The sequence below is a fragment of the Cryptomeria japonica genome, chromosome 9, assembly GCF_030272615.1.
Source record: "Cryptomeria japonica chromosome 9, Sugi_1.0, whole genome shotgun sequence".
NCBI classification, from domain to species: Eukaryota; Viridiplantae; Streptophyta; class Pinopsida; order Cupressales; family Cupressaceae; genus Cryptomeria; species Cryptomeria japonica.
The window spans coordinates 258,125,476-258,143,493 of NC_081413.1; the positions used below are offsets into that span (position 1 = coordinate 258,125,476).

Consider the following 18,018-nt stretch of genomic DNA (forward strand, 5'->3'; position numbering starts at 1 on the left):
TCTCCAAGATTCAATGCTACAAGTGTGATAAATTTGGACACACTCACAGGTTCTGCCTAGAAAGAAAGAAAGCTCAAGCAACCATAGCTGAAGTCAAGGAAGTAGAGAATCCTCTATTTTTCTTAGCCTTATCAAGCGAACTAAACTCAAACAAACATATGTGGATAATCGACAGTGGAGCATCTCGACACATAACCAGTTTTAGAGATTAATTCGAAACCTTTGAAGGCCACTCAACTGAATAAGTTACAATAGGAGACAATTCTACCTATCCAGTGAAAGGAATTGGGACCTGCTCAATTCAATTAAGAACAGGAGTTACATTAGAATTGAAAGATGTTCTCTTTGTACCAGGTATCAAAAGGAATTTGGTCTCTATTTCAAGACTAACTGATCAAGGATATCGTGTCACCTTCCATGAAGATAAAGTTCTACTTTGGCCTAAAAACTCTAACATAAAGAATTCTATTCCTATAGGATCTAGAGATGGTAGTTTATACAAATTATGTAATACTAAAAAACAAGCACTAAATCATGAAGCATCAAACTTTAATGAAATTTGGCATAGAAGATTAGGACATCTTCGATTTAGTGCCCTACCTTTTGTAGGAAAAATTACCACAGGATTACCCAATCTAAAATCTAATCATGTTGGAACTTGTAAAGGATGTGCTCTAGGGAAGAACTCAAAAGGGTCCTTTCCCTCAAGTGAACACAAATCAAAAGTTGTACTAGAACTTGTCCACACTGATTTGTGTGGTCCAATGTCATTAACATCACTAGGGGGATTCTTGTATTACGTGATATTTGTTGATTATTACTCTAGGAAAACTTGGATCTATTTCATAAAACTCAAAGAATCAAATGAAGTGTTATTGAAATTTAAAGAATTTAAGGCCCTAGTGGAAAATCAAACTGGGAAGAAAATAAAGACTCTAAGATCAGATAATGGGGGTGAATATATTTCTGAAAATTTTAAAGAATTCTGCATTTCTGTTGGGATTAAGAGGGAGTGTACTGTACCTTATAATCCTCAACAAAATGGAGTTGCAGAAAGAAAAAACATAACCATCATCGAAGCTGCTAAAGCCATGATGCATGATCAAAATCTACACATCTCATTTCGTGCTGAAGCCTCAAATACAGCTGTGTACATTCAAAACAGATGCCCTCATTCAATCCTAGAGAATATAACACCTAAAGAAGCCTTTACAGGAAATAAACCAGATTTAAGCCATCTAAGAATCTTTGGTTGCCATTTGTATATTCACGTTCCTAAAGAAAAGAGAACCAAACTAGAACACTCTGAGAAGAAAGGCATATTTGTTGGCTACAGTGAAACCACTAAAGGGTATAGAGTCTATATTTCAAGATGAAGATCTATTGAAATCAGTAGAGATGTCAATTTTGAAGAAGATGCTGCTTATAAACTATCTCTAAGTGCAGAAGATGATCTAACCGCAGAATCAAATGAAAATCCTACAATTGAAAATCAGAGGGAGAATAGCATAGAAAATCATGAACTTCAATCACCTAATTTCGAGAATGCTGAAAATCCTAACAACAAGAAAAGACCACTATGGGCAAGAAAGATGATTGAAGAAAATAATGTGGAACCCGATAAAATCTTCAAAGAGAATAAGAAAACAAGAAGTTAATCATGCTATGTTGCCCTCATGCCCGAACTTACAAAATTTGAACCATCAAATGTTGAAGAGGCTTTAACATGTCAAGCTTGGTAAGATGCAATGATTGAGGAATACCAATCTATCTTAAAAAATGATGTTTGGGACATTGTACCTAGACCAAAAGACAAATCAGTTGTCTCATCAAAGTGGTTATTCAAAATTAAATATGCACTAGATGGTAGTATTGAAAAACACAAAGCCAGATTCGTTGCCAGGGGGTTCTCTCAAAAGGCTGGAATTGATTACGAAGAGACATTTGCTCCAGTTGCCCGATATACTTCTGTAAGAACCATCATTGCTACTGCAGCTTCCAAAGGGTGGAAGATACACCAAATGGGCGTGAAGACCGCATTTTTGAATGGTGTTATTGAGGAAGAAGGATATATAGAACAACCGGAAGGCTTTCCTACACATGATTAGACTAAAAAAAGCTCTCTATGGCCTTAAGCAAGCTCCTAGGGCATGGTACGAAAGGATAGATAGTTATCCCTCCAAACTAGGATATTCCAAAAATGAAGCAGACTCTAACATATACTTCAAAATATCGGATGGTGAGATGTTAATACTTGTTCTCTATGTTGATGACTTGTTGATAACAGGAGAAGATCACCTCATTGCAAAATGCAAACAAGATCTTGTGGCTGAATTTGATATGAAGGATCTAGGTCTACTGCACTATTTTCTGGGCCTAGAAGTATGGCAAAAAGAGAATTATATTTTCCTAAATCAAGGAAAATAAACCATTGATATCTTGATCAGATTTGGTATGATAGATTGTAAGCCTCTATCCATTCCAATGGAAACAAATCTTCATAAGCTCAAAAGTGAAGCAGTAGATTCAGAACCTACAGATCCTACATACTATAGACAAATTATTGGATCTCTTATGTACCTGGTAAACACTCGCCCTGATATTTGTTACGCTACCAATGTGTTAAGTCATTTCATGTGCAAACCTAAGAAGATTCACCTAATGGCTGCTAAGCATATTCTGAGATACTTGTGTGGCACTATTGGACTTGGCCTGAAGTATAAAAATGTTGCGACAACTCCAAGGGTATTCTGATTCCGACTGGGCAGGAAGTTCCATTTATCGTAAAAGTACTACGGGGTGTTGCTTTAGTCTTGGATCAGCTATGATATCCTGATTTAGTAGAAAACAGTCAGTAGCTGCTCAAAATTCCACTGAAGCCGAATATATGGCTGCCTCCATGGGAGCACGTGAGGCAATATGGTTAAGGAAATTGCTAGTTGGACTATTTGGGAAGCCCCTAAACCCCATTGTGATTCATTGTGATAATCAAAGCTGCATCAAACTTTCTGTAAATCCAGTTTTTCATAATCGATCCAAGCATATAGAAATCCCATACCATTACATAAGAGATATGGTAGACAGAGATGTCATCAAATTGACCTAGATCAACACTGAAGAGCAAAGTGCCAACATATTCACCAAACCTCTTGCAAATTTGAAAGTGGAGTACTTTAGAGGTAAACTTGGTATGACTAAATTATAATGGAAATTTTTGATATTAATTTTAATCATATGTAATTGATATATTCATGAATATCTTGAATGCAATATTGCATGTATGTGTTATGTCATGGAAGGTGATGATCTTTCATGTGATGTAAGTGTAAGATCGCTATTGTAAGGTGACTACTTTCACAACAGCCTGATCTGTTATCAAGATTGACTACATTAAGTTGTTGTCCCAGAATGTGCCGGAAATCTTGATACTAAATTTGCTATGATGAGTTATTGAATTGTTATTATTAAATGATTGTTCTGAAATATGTCAGAAATTATGATAACAATCGTATCATGCCTGACTATATTAATTTGCTGTCCCGGAATGTTCCGGATATCATGATACTAAAATTATTTCACCTGTGATAATGACAATGTTACAATTGTCACTAGGATCAAGGTTGTAATTTGATAAGACTTCAAGTAGTTGTTGTCCCAGAGTGCTGGATATCAGATAATCCTATCTCTCTGAGATATGAATTATTTCACTAGTAAGTGCCACTAAGTGAATGATCATGTCAAATGAATGTGTATATCTAGAATGTTGTTCCTTAAAACTTAATTATGAATTCAATCCTCTTTTGCTAAGAGGGAGTGTTAAGGATGTAGCTTCATTCGGATTGAAGCAAGTAATAAATAACGATATTGAACGAAGGGTCATGACTCTACGTGGCATAAGCCATGTAGAAGTCATGCCCCTACGTGGACATGACTCTTCATCCTTTTATTTATAGGCATCGACACTTGCTGTGAACCGAAACCAATAACTGTGGCAGTTTCATGAACCAGCAAGCTGTCGATATTATCATAGAAGATTAATAGTTAGAGTTATATATATATATATACACATCGGAGGTAAAACATATTCATTGTAGTGATCTTATTAAAGTCTATCCTCACTACATATTACCAGACTGTTGTATTCTCTATCTCTGATCTAAATTCCTTAACATCTATCCTATACCTATCCTAGATGGTATCTTTTGAATATCATGCTCCACGAGCTCCTTGCAGCAAGATGTGGTAGGATTTGCTTTACTGTGTTTGAACTGTTCTACTTTCCTGCCAACACTCCCCTTGCTCCAAATCTAGATCCTCCAAGAAGTTGGAGTTCTCTCTACCACACCTATAGGCACATAGGAAAACTCAAAAACTAGCCAAAAGCTCACATAACGATAATGCATAAAATGGAGACATTACACTCTGAGAAAAGGAAATACGAAAAGTCATTCCCTCCAAAAGTCACCTGAGAGAAATGGAGAGAATGTGAAGAATCATTTTGTTTTTTCTCTTTAAAATTCAATTATTTAACTACATATCATTTGAAATTTGATGTGTAAATGCAGATCACAACACTTGTGCACACTTCCCAAGTGTTTTTGACCATTTGTCAAGTTATGCTTTTCATTTTATAAAGCAAGATGTGCTAATGAAAATCTATCATGGGCACATTCAGAGTTCACACTATGCCATGGTTTCCTTCCACCTCGGTATAAAATTAGACTCCTACAAACACATGGTGTAAAAGCTGCTACAAGCCCATTTGTGTTGGATCTATCAACTTGTCAATAATGCATGCACAATATTTGTTTTGCTATGTTTTAGATTCTACAAAACTCAATGTAATCTTTAACTCCAATCAATTTCACAATCTTTGTCTTGCATAGATATCACTCCTATTCTTGGAATAAATTCTTATATATTCTTTAATCACATTTTTGAAAGCAGAGTTTCCTTCTAGGTTATCTTCAATTTCTTTTTATGCCCGGAAGCCTTATATATGCCCAAACATTGATTCCAATGTCATTATGGACCATGCAAAGTGAATCATCTATCAATGCTCCATCACATGTAAGTTTGTAACTACTTGCCCATCCTCTTGTCTCTCAAGATCAATAACACTAGTCTACTATGGGTATGTGTTGACGTGTATTTCGTACACAATCAAACACAGAATAAAATACCCAAGGGTACCTTATCCTCTCTTGAATAAAGCCTCTGATTGCTGAAGATGTCGCAAAAAGGATCAATCAGGATGACTCCAAGGTTCTTTGATGTAGGGTCTCTACGTGTGGATAAGCACCAGTGGTCGTTGTGAATGCTGTTTCATCAAGGGGCCTTACGTTTTCCGAGCTGCAGGAACGAGATTTCCTAAAACTAACAAGTTCTAAAAAAAGATCAAAAGGTAGGGTTTGCAAGGGATGAATTCTAATCTAATCCTAAGAATGACTCAATGTAGGCTAGACTTGGTAAGATTCTACCAATTTCAATATTGCCAAAACATAACAACTCAACTGAAATTGATGCGATCTTCTAAGGTGACTAATGATTTTCCAATTCATCAAGGATCGTAGACACTACCATGAAGGTACATATCAATAGTTCAATGATGATTGAAGGTTTAAGTAATCCAAATATCTCCAATTGACCACACAAGGCATTCTTACAATCAGTAAGAAGCTAGTGGTTTGGAACGTGAATCTCACCAAAGATCAAGCCCAACACTTAGTCTTTCAAATTTAAATACTACTTCGACCAAGAATGATTCAAGAAAGTAAGCAACCATGAAAGTAGCCACAAGAATTGCAATAAAACACCATAACTTCAATATTTTATTGATCTCAAAGCCAAAAAATAGACAACAATTGCTTAAAATTCTCTCTTCAATGCTCAATCTTGCTACAAAATAACTTTCTTCTCTCCTAAAAGCTCTAATCTTGTAACTTCTAATTGCAAATCATCTAATCTCTCCTTACAAAATGAAAATGAATGAGGGTATATATAGCATCCTCAATTACAATGAACGACCTAGATCAAAAGAAGATCAACGGCTGAGATTCTGACACCTAAACCCTAATTAGGGTTTATTACAAAAAGTTCCCCTTTTATTGAACAATATTAAATGCATAGCCAAATATTTAATTGGCACAAAAATCTAGGAAACATAGACCAATGATAATTGAGGTGCCACATCATCTATAACAACTTCTCTTCTAGAACCTTGTTCCCTTTCCAATGCTCCTTAGCATATGCAATGAATCTGGACACAATTCCTTCAATCTCAGCAATAGGGATCTCGAGAAGATTCCTCATTCGTTCCTCCAAGTGGATGACCTGATCGAAGGCCTTGAGAAGAGCTACATCCCATCCAGGTTCGAGTTCTTTGATTTTCTCAATAAGGAGCATAGTAGTGAACATTTGATCCCTTTGCTCATCTGTGATAATATTCTCATCTTTGCAAAAGATGACCTTAACCCTCTCTTCCAACTCTTGAAGATTCACATCTGTCTCATCTTCAATCCTTTTGCCAAGAATAGAACATAACACCTCAAACACCTTGTCCTGAATTGGATGGATGACCTCCTCAACTTGATTGCATTTGGTGCTAATGTCTTCGAAAAGAACTTCCTTCATCTGGAGTAGAGTTGACCACTGGAGTAAATTATGAGCTCCTCCATCCATTATCTTTTCTTGTGCTAGGATCTTCCTTGGTGTTTGCCTGATTACTTGCAGAACAAGAATGATAACATCTCTAGTATGGGCAAAGGCGGCTACTGTTATCATTAGGTTGTGAATGATCTCAAGGACCTGGATAGCCCGATGGGTGGTCTGCATCATTCTTGTTGCGAATTCAACGGCAATGGTATGGGATTTGTCAATCCAAGAGCTCATAAGCTGAACCAAGCTCTTAACTCTTTCTGCCTCGCCAACTGATTCAAGGGGAAGTGCTTGCACAGGAGATACTGCTGGATCTTGATGTCCCAAAGGCTGATTGAGATGGCTAAAGTAGCCTCTCCAAGCACCAACCTCTCGCTCAAGCTTTCTATTCTTTTCCATTTCTTCTTTAAGCTTGTCTTTAAGTGCCTCAAATGAATCAGTTGCCTCATCCAGTGTCTGCTCGGCTGTGAGTGGACCAAGCTCAAATGTTTCTACATCATACTCTTCTGCAAGGATTTCACCTTCATACTTGTCCACTGCCGGTGTAGCTATCTGTAACTTCCTGGACCTTGTCTCATCTCTGATCATCTTGGACATCTTGGTGGCCTTTTTCCTTTCTGTTACTCCCTGAGAACTTCCTACAAGGCTCTCTAAGTCAATTACATTATCTTCATCTTCGATCACAATCACCCTTGTTAGCCTCTCCTTCAACCAATCTGGAATGGCGGATCTTGTCTCTCTAACTTGTATCTCTTTAGGTAATGGTTCTTCTTCTCGGAGAGGAGATGTCACTTCATCATTATTCTTGTCTTCATGTAGCTCATTAACTTGAGGAGATTGACTTGATGAACGTTGAGACGCCTGCCCTTCTTCGTGTGTATCATTCTGTACCATTGATTCCATAGATTCCTCAACTTCAGGCACCCTCTTCTCTTGTCCTACATTTTGACTTGTCCTTTTTTCATGTCGAGAAGATGTACCGGATGAGCGATCTTGATTGGCCTCTTGTTTCTTCTTGGAGGGTTCTCTTTTCTCAGGTCTTTCTTTTCTCTTCGCACCTCTAGGATGGGGATTGCCTTCACTTGCGCTTCGAAGATTACCTTCACTTGTGCTTATAGGATGAGGATTGCCTTCACTTACACTTGCTCCTCCTTCCCCTGGTCTTTCCTCCAAAGTAAAAGTCATAGGTATGTTCTGTTCTCTCAACTTTTGATGTTGCACATCAACCCATCTGCGAGTACAAGACAAAACTGGAGTCATCAAAGCTTTTAAGTCAAAAACCTCAGGTTCATTCCAATCTATCTTCACTGCTTTGTCTTCTCGGTCATAAGATGATTGGAGATGTCTGCCACTGTCCTGAGCTTGATCAGCCACTCTGTAAACTTTGCATTTCCTGATGAGATCTAAAGGTAACCTGGAATGCATCTTTCTTTTCACTTCTAAATCATCCGAGAGATTCATCAAAAAGTCCTCTATCTGAAATTCATGCTTGTACTTTTTACCAACTGTTTCTTCTATATATCCATAAGGACCAAAATTATCTCTCAAGGCAAAGAATGAAAATGAATATAAGGTCAACTCCTTCTCTATGTCATCCATGGCTAGAGCATTAGGACATACCTCAACTGAATTCCCTAGTATGATAGGCACAGGAATTCCATTTCCATGCCTGTGTTTGAATGCCTTTGCATAAGCTGCCAACTGCCTAGTCACCTCAAGTAACACTATCCTGTCTGTCGGATATCTTGGCAACATATATGGAGGTGAAGGACACCCATGAACTCTAATATATGTAAACTTCTGGAATTGGATAAACCAAGCACCATACCTCTTCACAAGCTCCTGTGCATCTTGAGATAACCGGTTGTGAATCCCGCCTTGCAATGTCTTGGTGATGTTCATCGTGAAGGTATCATTGACTAACTTGTAGTCACTTCCAAGTGGATGATGCAAATGGACATAAGAATCACAAACTCTGACTTCTTCGAGCCCTCTTCCGATCACTCCTCTATGAGGTAGTCCTGCATATTCAAAACTCCTGATCAAGGCATATATGATGTATGAACTCATGTGGAATGACTTGGTAGCCTTTAGTCTTCTCAACTGCACGTCCAAGCAATGGCTAATAATTCTAGCCCAATGAATTGTTCCTTTTCCTTGAACTATCACTTGGATGAAGTAGAACATCCACTTCTCAAAATAGAAGGCTTGAGGAGCCCCTGTAACTTGATTGAGTAAAGTTAACAAATCTTTGTACTCCTCCTGGAAGTCGATCCTATGTGGTGTGTTGGGAATCTTGCTCAGACGAGGACGACTTTTGAGTAACCAATTCTTATTGATGATGCTCAAGCAAGTGTCTGGATCATCTTCATACATGGACCTGGCTCCTTCTAAGCTTTTGTAAATCATATCCCTATGTTCTGGAAGATGAAGAGCCTCACTTATAGCCGCCTCTGAAAGGTAAGCCAAAGTGTTTCCCTCCTTGGACACGATCGATCTTGATTGTGGGTCATAATGGCGGGCGCACTCGATCATCAGCTCATGGCACTGGACTGCTGGAGGGAAACCGGCCGCCTTGATAATGCCACTTTCAATTATTCTCTTTGCGACAGGTGATGGCTTTCCAATGTAAGGGACCTCTCGAAACTTCTTCACACTAAAGTTTCCCAAGTTGCTATCTCCGATGTTGCTCCATTTTGACACGATCTTGGTCTCCAATTCTTCATTCCTTTGATCTTCCTTCATGAGAGCTGGACGACTAGTGGATGCTCCTGCCTTTGGGGTCGCCATCTTGACACCTACACAACATTTCATAATGAGTAATATATTTTGCAATTTAAACATTTAGGAAACTTCATGATAAATCTTTGAATTATCATTTCCTAAATTTAACTACGCAATTTGAAATTCAAAATTCAAAATTTCAACGTTGGACTAGGAAGATCTCGCCATACCTCCACTTGAGGATTAATTCTAAGAAATGATGCAAAAGTAGGAAAATTTGCTAGGCAAAATGAAGATTGAAGACTCCCTTTAGCAAAATGTGCCTCCCTCTAGTCTTCGCAAGTATTAATTCTATCACCTTTATCCCCCAGTACTTGAGGAAAATTTGCTCCAACTTAGACCAGATTTTGCACCTTCCTTGCTCTTCCAAATCGCATTTGAAATAATGAGTGAATGATGGATAAAAATCGCTCAACACACCTCTCTTATATAGGCGCTCACCATTTCAATTTCCCATAGGCCGACTTGGAAAATAGGCCAAAAATAAATAAAAATTAAAAAAGAAAGAGGCCGACTTGTCAAAATATTAAAATAATACCCCAAAGCGCTCCATTTTTAAATTTAATTTAATAATAATTAATTTCGAAAGCCTTAATAATAATAAAAATCGATTTTCCAAGGCTTAAATTAATTATTAAATGCCATGCGCCTTTATTAAATGTCAATTTAATTTTTAAAATATTTTGGAGTTTTAGCGAAATTGGCATTTAATGTGATTTGGAGGACATTGGCACCTAGGCATGGTAAAAATATCAATTTGTTAATAACCTCGCTCTGGTCCCTGGGAGAGGGACAGGGGCGCCTTTTCATTTTTGACCTTGTATTCCTTGCTTTCACGTTCAAAATCTCTTCCTGGACGTCCAAAATGGGATTTTTATTGGGGACTTTGAGTTTAATTCATGTGATCTTTGGAAGGAGCTTGCCTTAAAGCATTTTCGCCCTGGTCCCTAGGTGAGGGATAGGAGCGATCTCACCCTTTGTCCTTGGTCTTTGTCTTTCAAATCGCCAATTCAAGTTTGGAGACAAACAATGATCTTCATTCGTCCCTTCAGTGCATGTTCCACTCGCTTTCTCAAGGCAAAATAGAGTCTTCAAAGATTTTTGCCCTGGTCCTCCAGTGAAGGATAGGAGCGATTTTTACATTTGAGCCTAAGATTGTCGATTCTTGGGGGCAATTCCTTGTTCATCATCTTTCGAAAGATATTTCTCACCTTGTACAACCTTGTCTTGGCGTGATTCTGGAGGTGATTTGTTGATTTTATGAAAATCACCTTGGTCCTTCAGTGAAGGACAGGAGCGCCTTTTAGTTTATTGTACGAATTCTTGACAACATCGACCTCCAATTACCCTCAAGGCATAAAATATGATTCTCCATTCTATCTTGAGTCCTGGAAACAAGAAATAGTATTTCAAATGTTAAGTGTTTAGGCATACTTGAAGATTTCGCTCTGGTCCCTTGGAGAGGGACAAGAGCGCCCTAGCCAATTTTCATCGAATTTTGTGGTCTTTGCAACTTCATTCCTCCTTGAAGCATTTTTAAATATCATTCCAATCTCGTGCCTTGACCTGGATTCGTCCCAATTTGGGGAGGAAGGCTTGTTAATGTGTTTTTCGCCCTGGTCCCTTGGTGAGGGACAGGAGCGCCTTGGCAATTATGAGCTCTCCTATGCTTTGCTAACTTTCAAATTATCTTCAATGGACTGATTATGCCTCCCTTCATTCATCCCAAACATGAAACTTGCTTTACCTTTGCCAGAAATTTGCCTTGTGAGAAAATCGCTCTGGTCCCTTGGAGAGGGACGGGAGCATCCTTTGAAATCACTCTGGTTCCTTGAGGAGGGACAGGAACGCCTTTTGTTACTTAGGTTGATTTTCTTCATTGTGGCCCACTTAAGTTATATTCAACGGACATAACACATTCCCCTTGACCTCTTCAAATCGTAAAATCACTTAAATCTTGCAAGGATAATGCAAATTTGGAATTCAAGCTCCGGTCCTTCAGTGAGGGACAGGAGCGCCTTTTGTCCTCAAGGCCAAATCTTTTCACTTTTCATCTCAAATTTCCTTTGCTGGGGAAGATATCATCTTTTTACAATCCATGGACGAGAGCCCAAATCCAGAAAAGGTCCAAGAAGGTGTGTACAAAGAAAATCGCTCTGGTCCCTTGGTGAGGGACAGGAGCGAATTCATCTTGCTAGACAAAAGTTCAACCTTTCATTGCTTTTAACTAAGTCTGGATACTCCATTATGCTCATTTCATTCTTCCTTGTGTCCTTAATGCTTCAATTTGATCAACCAAGGCCAAAAATGATCAAAATAAATCATTTCGGCCTGGTCCTTCAGTGGAGGACAGGAGCGAATTTATCTTACTCCTTCAAATTTCATCATTTTCAAACCTTCAAAATCCTCAAAATCTTCAATTCACGTCCAATCATCTCCCCTGGAGACCCTGCACAAAACAATTTAAAGGAAGTTAGAGACAAATGTGCACTAAATAACATTTTCACCTTGGTCCCTGGGAGAGGGACAGGAGCGATTTCACCTATATAAGCCAAAATATCCACAATTTAAATCTTCAATCATTCCACAAGGCATAATTAGGTCATCTTCAAGGCTGGGAACCAGTTAGCAAGCCTTCTAAAAACAAGAAATTGCACTTAGAATGAAATTCGCCCTGAGCCTCCAGTGAAGGATGGGAGCGATTTCTCTGTTTCAGGCATCATCTCGCCTCCAAAATTTGATCAAAACTTTACCTAGGCAAAAATGTACAATTCCATCTTCAAAAATTGCAATCTTCGGGAGGATGCTTAATAATCTTCAAAATTTGACTGGACTCGGCTTGAAAATATCCAAAAGAAACCCCCTTTGTTTAACCCTAGTCCAGACAACTCACTCACTTACTCAAAACCCTAAAAGCAGAGAGAAGAACAGGCAAAACAAAAGCAAAAAGAGGGGGTCCCCATTTTAATGGGGCGATGTGTGAAATGGTCACAACAGTATGGAACCAAGATTTATAAAACTTTGCATGACAAATACATATGAACCATTTTAATGAGGTTGTAGATTGAGCTTCATAAACTAATTTAGTTGCATTTTGTGACAATGGTGTGTTTGTTTCTTGTGAGACAAAAATTCCTTTATCCTTTATGTTTTGATAGATGCTCATATTCTACTGCAAAATTCCAATTTTTGCATACGTTGGAGATTGTGGCTTGGCAATTGCAAATCACTTGTGAAAGGTAAAAGAGTGGGCCTTTTTCTTTTGTGTTGGTGTGTTGGTGTTTTGTGAGGTTTGTGAACTATGTATAATGCCTATTGGTTATGAAAACTATCAAAACATCAATAAATTGCACATGCATAGGGGGGTTTAATTGTTTGTTAACTTGTTGCTTTGAAAGACATTGGGGATTTATATGTTTTGTGAACTTATTGATCTATTGATTGGAAGTTCTTGAAACCCTGAAAATGCCAATAGGTTCATACACATTTGCTTGAAATATTTTTAATCCTTTTCAACATATCCATTTTGTGTAGATTGTGCAACCATTGCAATCAAAGATGTGATGCCTTTTTGAGGCATTCTTCAAACAATTCATATGGTATTTCTTTGGCATTCCAACTCTTCATTTCCTGTGATACCTTTTGATGTTTGGTGTAGTTAGGGGCTTGGACAAAATAAACACTTTGCAATTGCTTTTGTGAAGTTCAGGGTTGAAGCTAAACTTTGCATTTTGCACTATTTCAGGATACAGGGAAATTGTGTCAGTTGCAACTTGTGATAAGAACCTGTATTTTGGAAATTGGAAAACTTTTGCCATTTTTAACATAGTTTATTTCCAAGTTTTGGAAAACCTTCACACTTCGCAAATTTCGAAAATTGGAAGATTTTCTCCATTTGCAGCTTGAGTGTATTCCAGAAATCAGAAATAATTTGCAAGTTTCACCACTTTGGGGAGAATGACAATTATTTGCAACTTTGCCATTTTGATTTCCAATTTCAACTTGCACCTTCACTGTGTTTTGATCATTTTTAGACATTTATTAGATGACAAAGGTGGGAAGGACAATTACATTGTACTAGCAAAATTCTTCAATAAATCCATGCAAGAATTTCTCTAAACGATGACGGCTTTGTGTGACCAATAGAGAGTAGATGCTATTAATTTTAAGCAATCAGATTATAACAGACTGTGAATGAACAGTAACAACAATGAAAACACAAGACAAGAGACACTAATACCTTGGGAAAACCTCCCTCTTGGAGGTGAAAAACCCAGCCTCAAAATACAATATGTATTATCTCAAATGTAGGCAATTACAAGGCAATAAACTTATCTCAGATTGTTGTCCAATATATCAATGAAGATTGCAGCCCTTATCAACAGCAGATGACTAGGAGGATCAGCAGCAGATGTCTAAGATCAGATTCACACAAGAGAAGTCCTTATCAAGTTCGCATGGAGATCTTGACAACTTCGCCATACAATCAACCTTGATGAATTCACACAATAGGCTTGGACAAGTTCGCATAGGTGGAGGAGAGATCGCTGCTTGGAGAGCAGATAATATTTGCATGATGTAATGATTTGTAATGACTTCATTTGCTGTTAGATTTATATCCAACCTTTGGCTTCAAACCCTCAAGTTGGCTTGCATTTAGTTAATTGATTTATTTACATTTATTGCCTTCACGTTACATGTTTGGGTCCAGCCCAAAGTTACATTTAATTGCTTCTACGTTACATGTTTGGGTCCAGCCCAAGGTTATATTTATTTGCCTCCACGTTACATGTTTGGGTCCAGCCCAAAATAATTCGAATTACATGAGAGATAATACATTTGTATTTAGAATGCAATAATCAGGTATCCAAGCTAGCTATTATTTTCAACAGATGCACCTGTAAATCAAATTGAAGAAGTGAGAAATCACTTGCAGATAAAAGAAGAAATCTGCGAAAAATTATAGGCTGAAATTGTTTCTTTGAGGAAGCAATTAGATAAAGCTATAGTACAAGCAAATATAAATTTGAAAAGTGAAAAGAGTGTTGAAATTTTGAGTGAGATCATCAATGCACAAAAGCCCACTTTTGATAAAAGTGGTCTTGGATTTGTAGAAGGTCAAAATTCTAAAGCACTTAAAACGTTCAAGAAATCAAGTGAAGAAAAACAAACAAGCTATGTTGAAAGTCTTAAAAATGGTGGAAATACAGAAACAGACAGCCAGAAGACAAGTACAAATTCTAGAGTTAGAAATGAAGGCTTCAAAAAACCTCTTTCATCCAGGCAAGCACAGATAACTAGGTTTAATAACTCCTTTTATGGTTTTGCTTTTCATGCGATAAGTTTGGTCATAGGGCTATGGATTGCAGAGTACATACAAGAAATAATATCAGTCATAGAGCTAGGAATTATAGAGCCCATCCTAGAAATAATCATGCATGGAATATGAACCGAAGTCAAGGTTTGATGAGTAGGAATTCTTTTTCTCCTTTAATGAATTTCAATATCATGTGCTACAAGTGCAATAATTTTCTCGTTGAATACATTGCAGCAGTTTCTTGTTGCACACAACTTCTATGGATGAAGTAGATGTTGAAGGACATCAATGTAGAGTTTGATCATCCGATCTCTATGTTTTGTGACAATATGAGTGCAATTAATATATCCAAGAATCCAGTTATGCACTCCAGGACTAAACATATTCCAAAGTATCATTTTTTAAGAGAGCAAATTGCTAACAATCAGGTAAAGTTAGAATATGTTGCCACCAAAGAATATGTTGCAGATATCTTCACAAAGCCTCTTCCAAAGGAAACTTTTGAGTACCCAAGAAAGAAGTTGAGAGTGATGTCACACTCATCTTTTAAGGAAGAGTATTGATTAAGAGGGAGCTTATAATTGTCATATCCTTTAGCTCCATGTGAAGAAGTTGCAGAGTTATTATCTCCTTTGCCATTGATGTCAAAGGGGGAGAATCAAAGATAGGGGGAGCACGAGCAGGTTGCATTTTCAGGTTTATAATCTTGAAGTTGTCATCAATGACAAAGGGGGAGATTGTTATATAATTGTCATTGATGTCAAAGCTTGATGCATAAATCAGTTTTTACAGCTGCCAAGAAAGGATAGCAAATCACATAAAGCTGGCAACTACTTTTAGAAGGAAATGAAAAAAGAATGTTTGAGGATATGAGCTGCTAGGAAAGGAAAGCAAATCACATAAAGATGGCCTCCAATTTTAGAAGGAAACAAGAAAAGAATGTTTGAGGATATGATGGATTCAAACCAAAACTGTTTTATGTCATAAAAAGAAAGATTTAATGTGACATAAAAAAATAAAGTTTTAAAAATCTGATTTATGTCTTAAAAAGAAAGATTTAATGTGACATAAAAAAAGATTTAATGCAGATTTAAAAGCATATTTGATATGGTCTCATGATTAAATTTGGGTGCCCAAAATATTTTAGAAATCTTCCATTTTTGAGAATCCAAACAGAAGCACCATTTTTAGTAGGTTCTTTTCTTGAAGAGTTTTATGGATATTAATGAAACAAAAAAAATATTAAGAAGGATTGGCATCAAATACATGGATCTTTTTTAGTTGTTGAGTGAAGCGTATTCTAAGAACAAAAAATGAGAATGTACAGCTGCATGTAGATTTTGACTTTGACTAAGAGATAGAGGGTGATCAGCAAAGAAGAAAGTACAGATTTATGAAGATTGAGCAGAGTACAGTGAAGCTTTTCAAATTGATTTTATTGGAGGTTGGTGCCTTATACTGAGTCGGTGCTCAAAGTGAGTTGATGATTCTAGTGTGTTGGAGCTCATGTTTGTAAGATCAATGTCTTATGTGGGTTGTTGCCTACAGTCTGCATGAAGTTAATAAAAACAATATTTTTCCGTGGTTTTTTCCCTTAGGGGTTCTCCACGCAATTTCTGTGTTCTTGCATGCGTTGTTTGCTTGATGGTTTTGAAGTTATATTTGCAGATTTGAAATAAGTGTTAAACTCGTCCTAATACTGATTCACCAGGCCTGCCCCCCCCTCTGTGTTAGCGTGTGCTCTTCAATTTTCACCAACCATTGGTCTTCTGCAATAGGATCTGTCATGCTAGAAGTTGCTAAAATCAGAAATATAATTAATACAAAATTATGTAATTATTTTCCATGTAATTTGTCTTAAACTTAAACAAATATTTCAAATACTGTTCCAAAACTGTATGAAATGTGTAATTTATAAGAAGGAATGCATTATTTTGCTGATATACCTGGGAAATGCGCATCTCTGCTTGATTATTTTTTGTACGAAATGGTCCTCTATTTAGTATATAAACAGATCTTCAATTCTATGTTTTTTGTGAGTTGTAATATTTGGCAATTTTTCAAGATCTTTTGTTCATTGTTACCACGCATATTTCTCCCATCTTAAATGGGCATTTCATTGACCATCTTTTCTTTCTTCTTCGTTTACTCAATAGAAACAATTTTCTTGTACGATTTAATGATTGTCTTTCCTGCAGAATGTTGGTGACATGGGATTGGCTGCATTGGGTGAAGGGTGTTCACATCTGAAGGAGATTGTCATGTCTCATTGTCGAAAAATCACCGATATTGGTGTGGGTTACTTGGTAAAATACTGCACAAAACTTGAAGCATGTCATATGGTTTACTGCCAATTTATTACCGCCGCTGGTGTTGCTACTGTAATTTCTAGTTGTCTAAACATAAAGAAGGTGTTGGTTGAGAAGTGGAAAGTCACCCCAAGAACGAGAAGGCGTGCTGCCTCAGTGTTAACGGAACTTTGTTTGGAAGCATGAGTGCTAATGTAACACTATCCATCTCCTTGAACCACTACAGTCATGCAGATCTTAATTCCACATCTGTTATTGTTGGTTTTCTATATTATAGCGCCTATAAATCTGATTTTTGATCAGTCTGTGTTTCTTTCTTTGTAATTTTGAAGTTATGAATACTATTATTACACCTGTTCTCTTCAGGGAGTAAATAGTGCATTTTGTGGTACACACATATCACATCTTTAGGTAGGATTGAATAATCGAAGGAGGCTCACTGGGTAAATCATGTGAACACACAGGCTTTTTAATAATACCTCATAATTTTAGAATTTAATAACTCACTGCTGTTCTTATTCTGTTTTATACTTCTGCCCATATTTTTTCAAATATGCAACTTGGCTGCACCGATGGTACATGCCATGCAAGCGCTAAGGGTGACAACCTTAAAAAAATATCTTTCACTGATTTGTTTACAGCAGTAGAAAGAACCATATTTTCTTGTGTATTTTGCTGTTACGAACACTGATTCCTTATATAACTTTAACCATTGCTTTTCAAAGTTCCCCGATGCGAAGAGTAGGTACTAGGATTATTATGTTCCTGTCCCTGAAGTGTATAGATACGATTGATAGAATTTCACACCTAACCTTACATTATGATTTGTGAACTGTAGCAAAACCTTATTCATATCTGTTTAACAAATTTAAGCATCTATATATCCCAACTTTGAAGTATAGTTTTTTCTTATGCACAGCATATATTGAAATCTGGATTTAAAAAATGTCT

At 37.2% G+C, this 18,018-nt stretch overlaps 1 protein-coding gene across 8 annotated transcripts in view; it reads left to right on the plus strand.

Moving 5' to 3' along the window:
* Window positions 1-17,573, plus strand: part of LOC131034465 (F-box/LRR-repeat protein 4) — a 150,324-nt gene extending 132,751 nt beyond the window's left edge. For all 8 annotated transcript variants that reach the window (XM_057965969.2, XM_057965967.2, XM_057965968.2 and 5 more), the window contains one exon: window positions 16,957-17,573. In XM_057965969.2, the coding sequence (XP_057821952.1) occupies window positions 16,957-17,253 (297 nt within the window). In that variant the 3' untranslated portion in view covers window positions 17,254-17,573. The remainder of the gene's footprint in view (window positions 1-16,956) is intronic.
* Window positions 17,574-18,018: the final 445 nt, after the last annotated feature.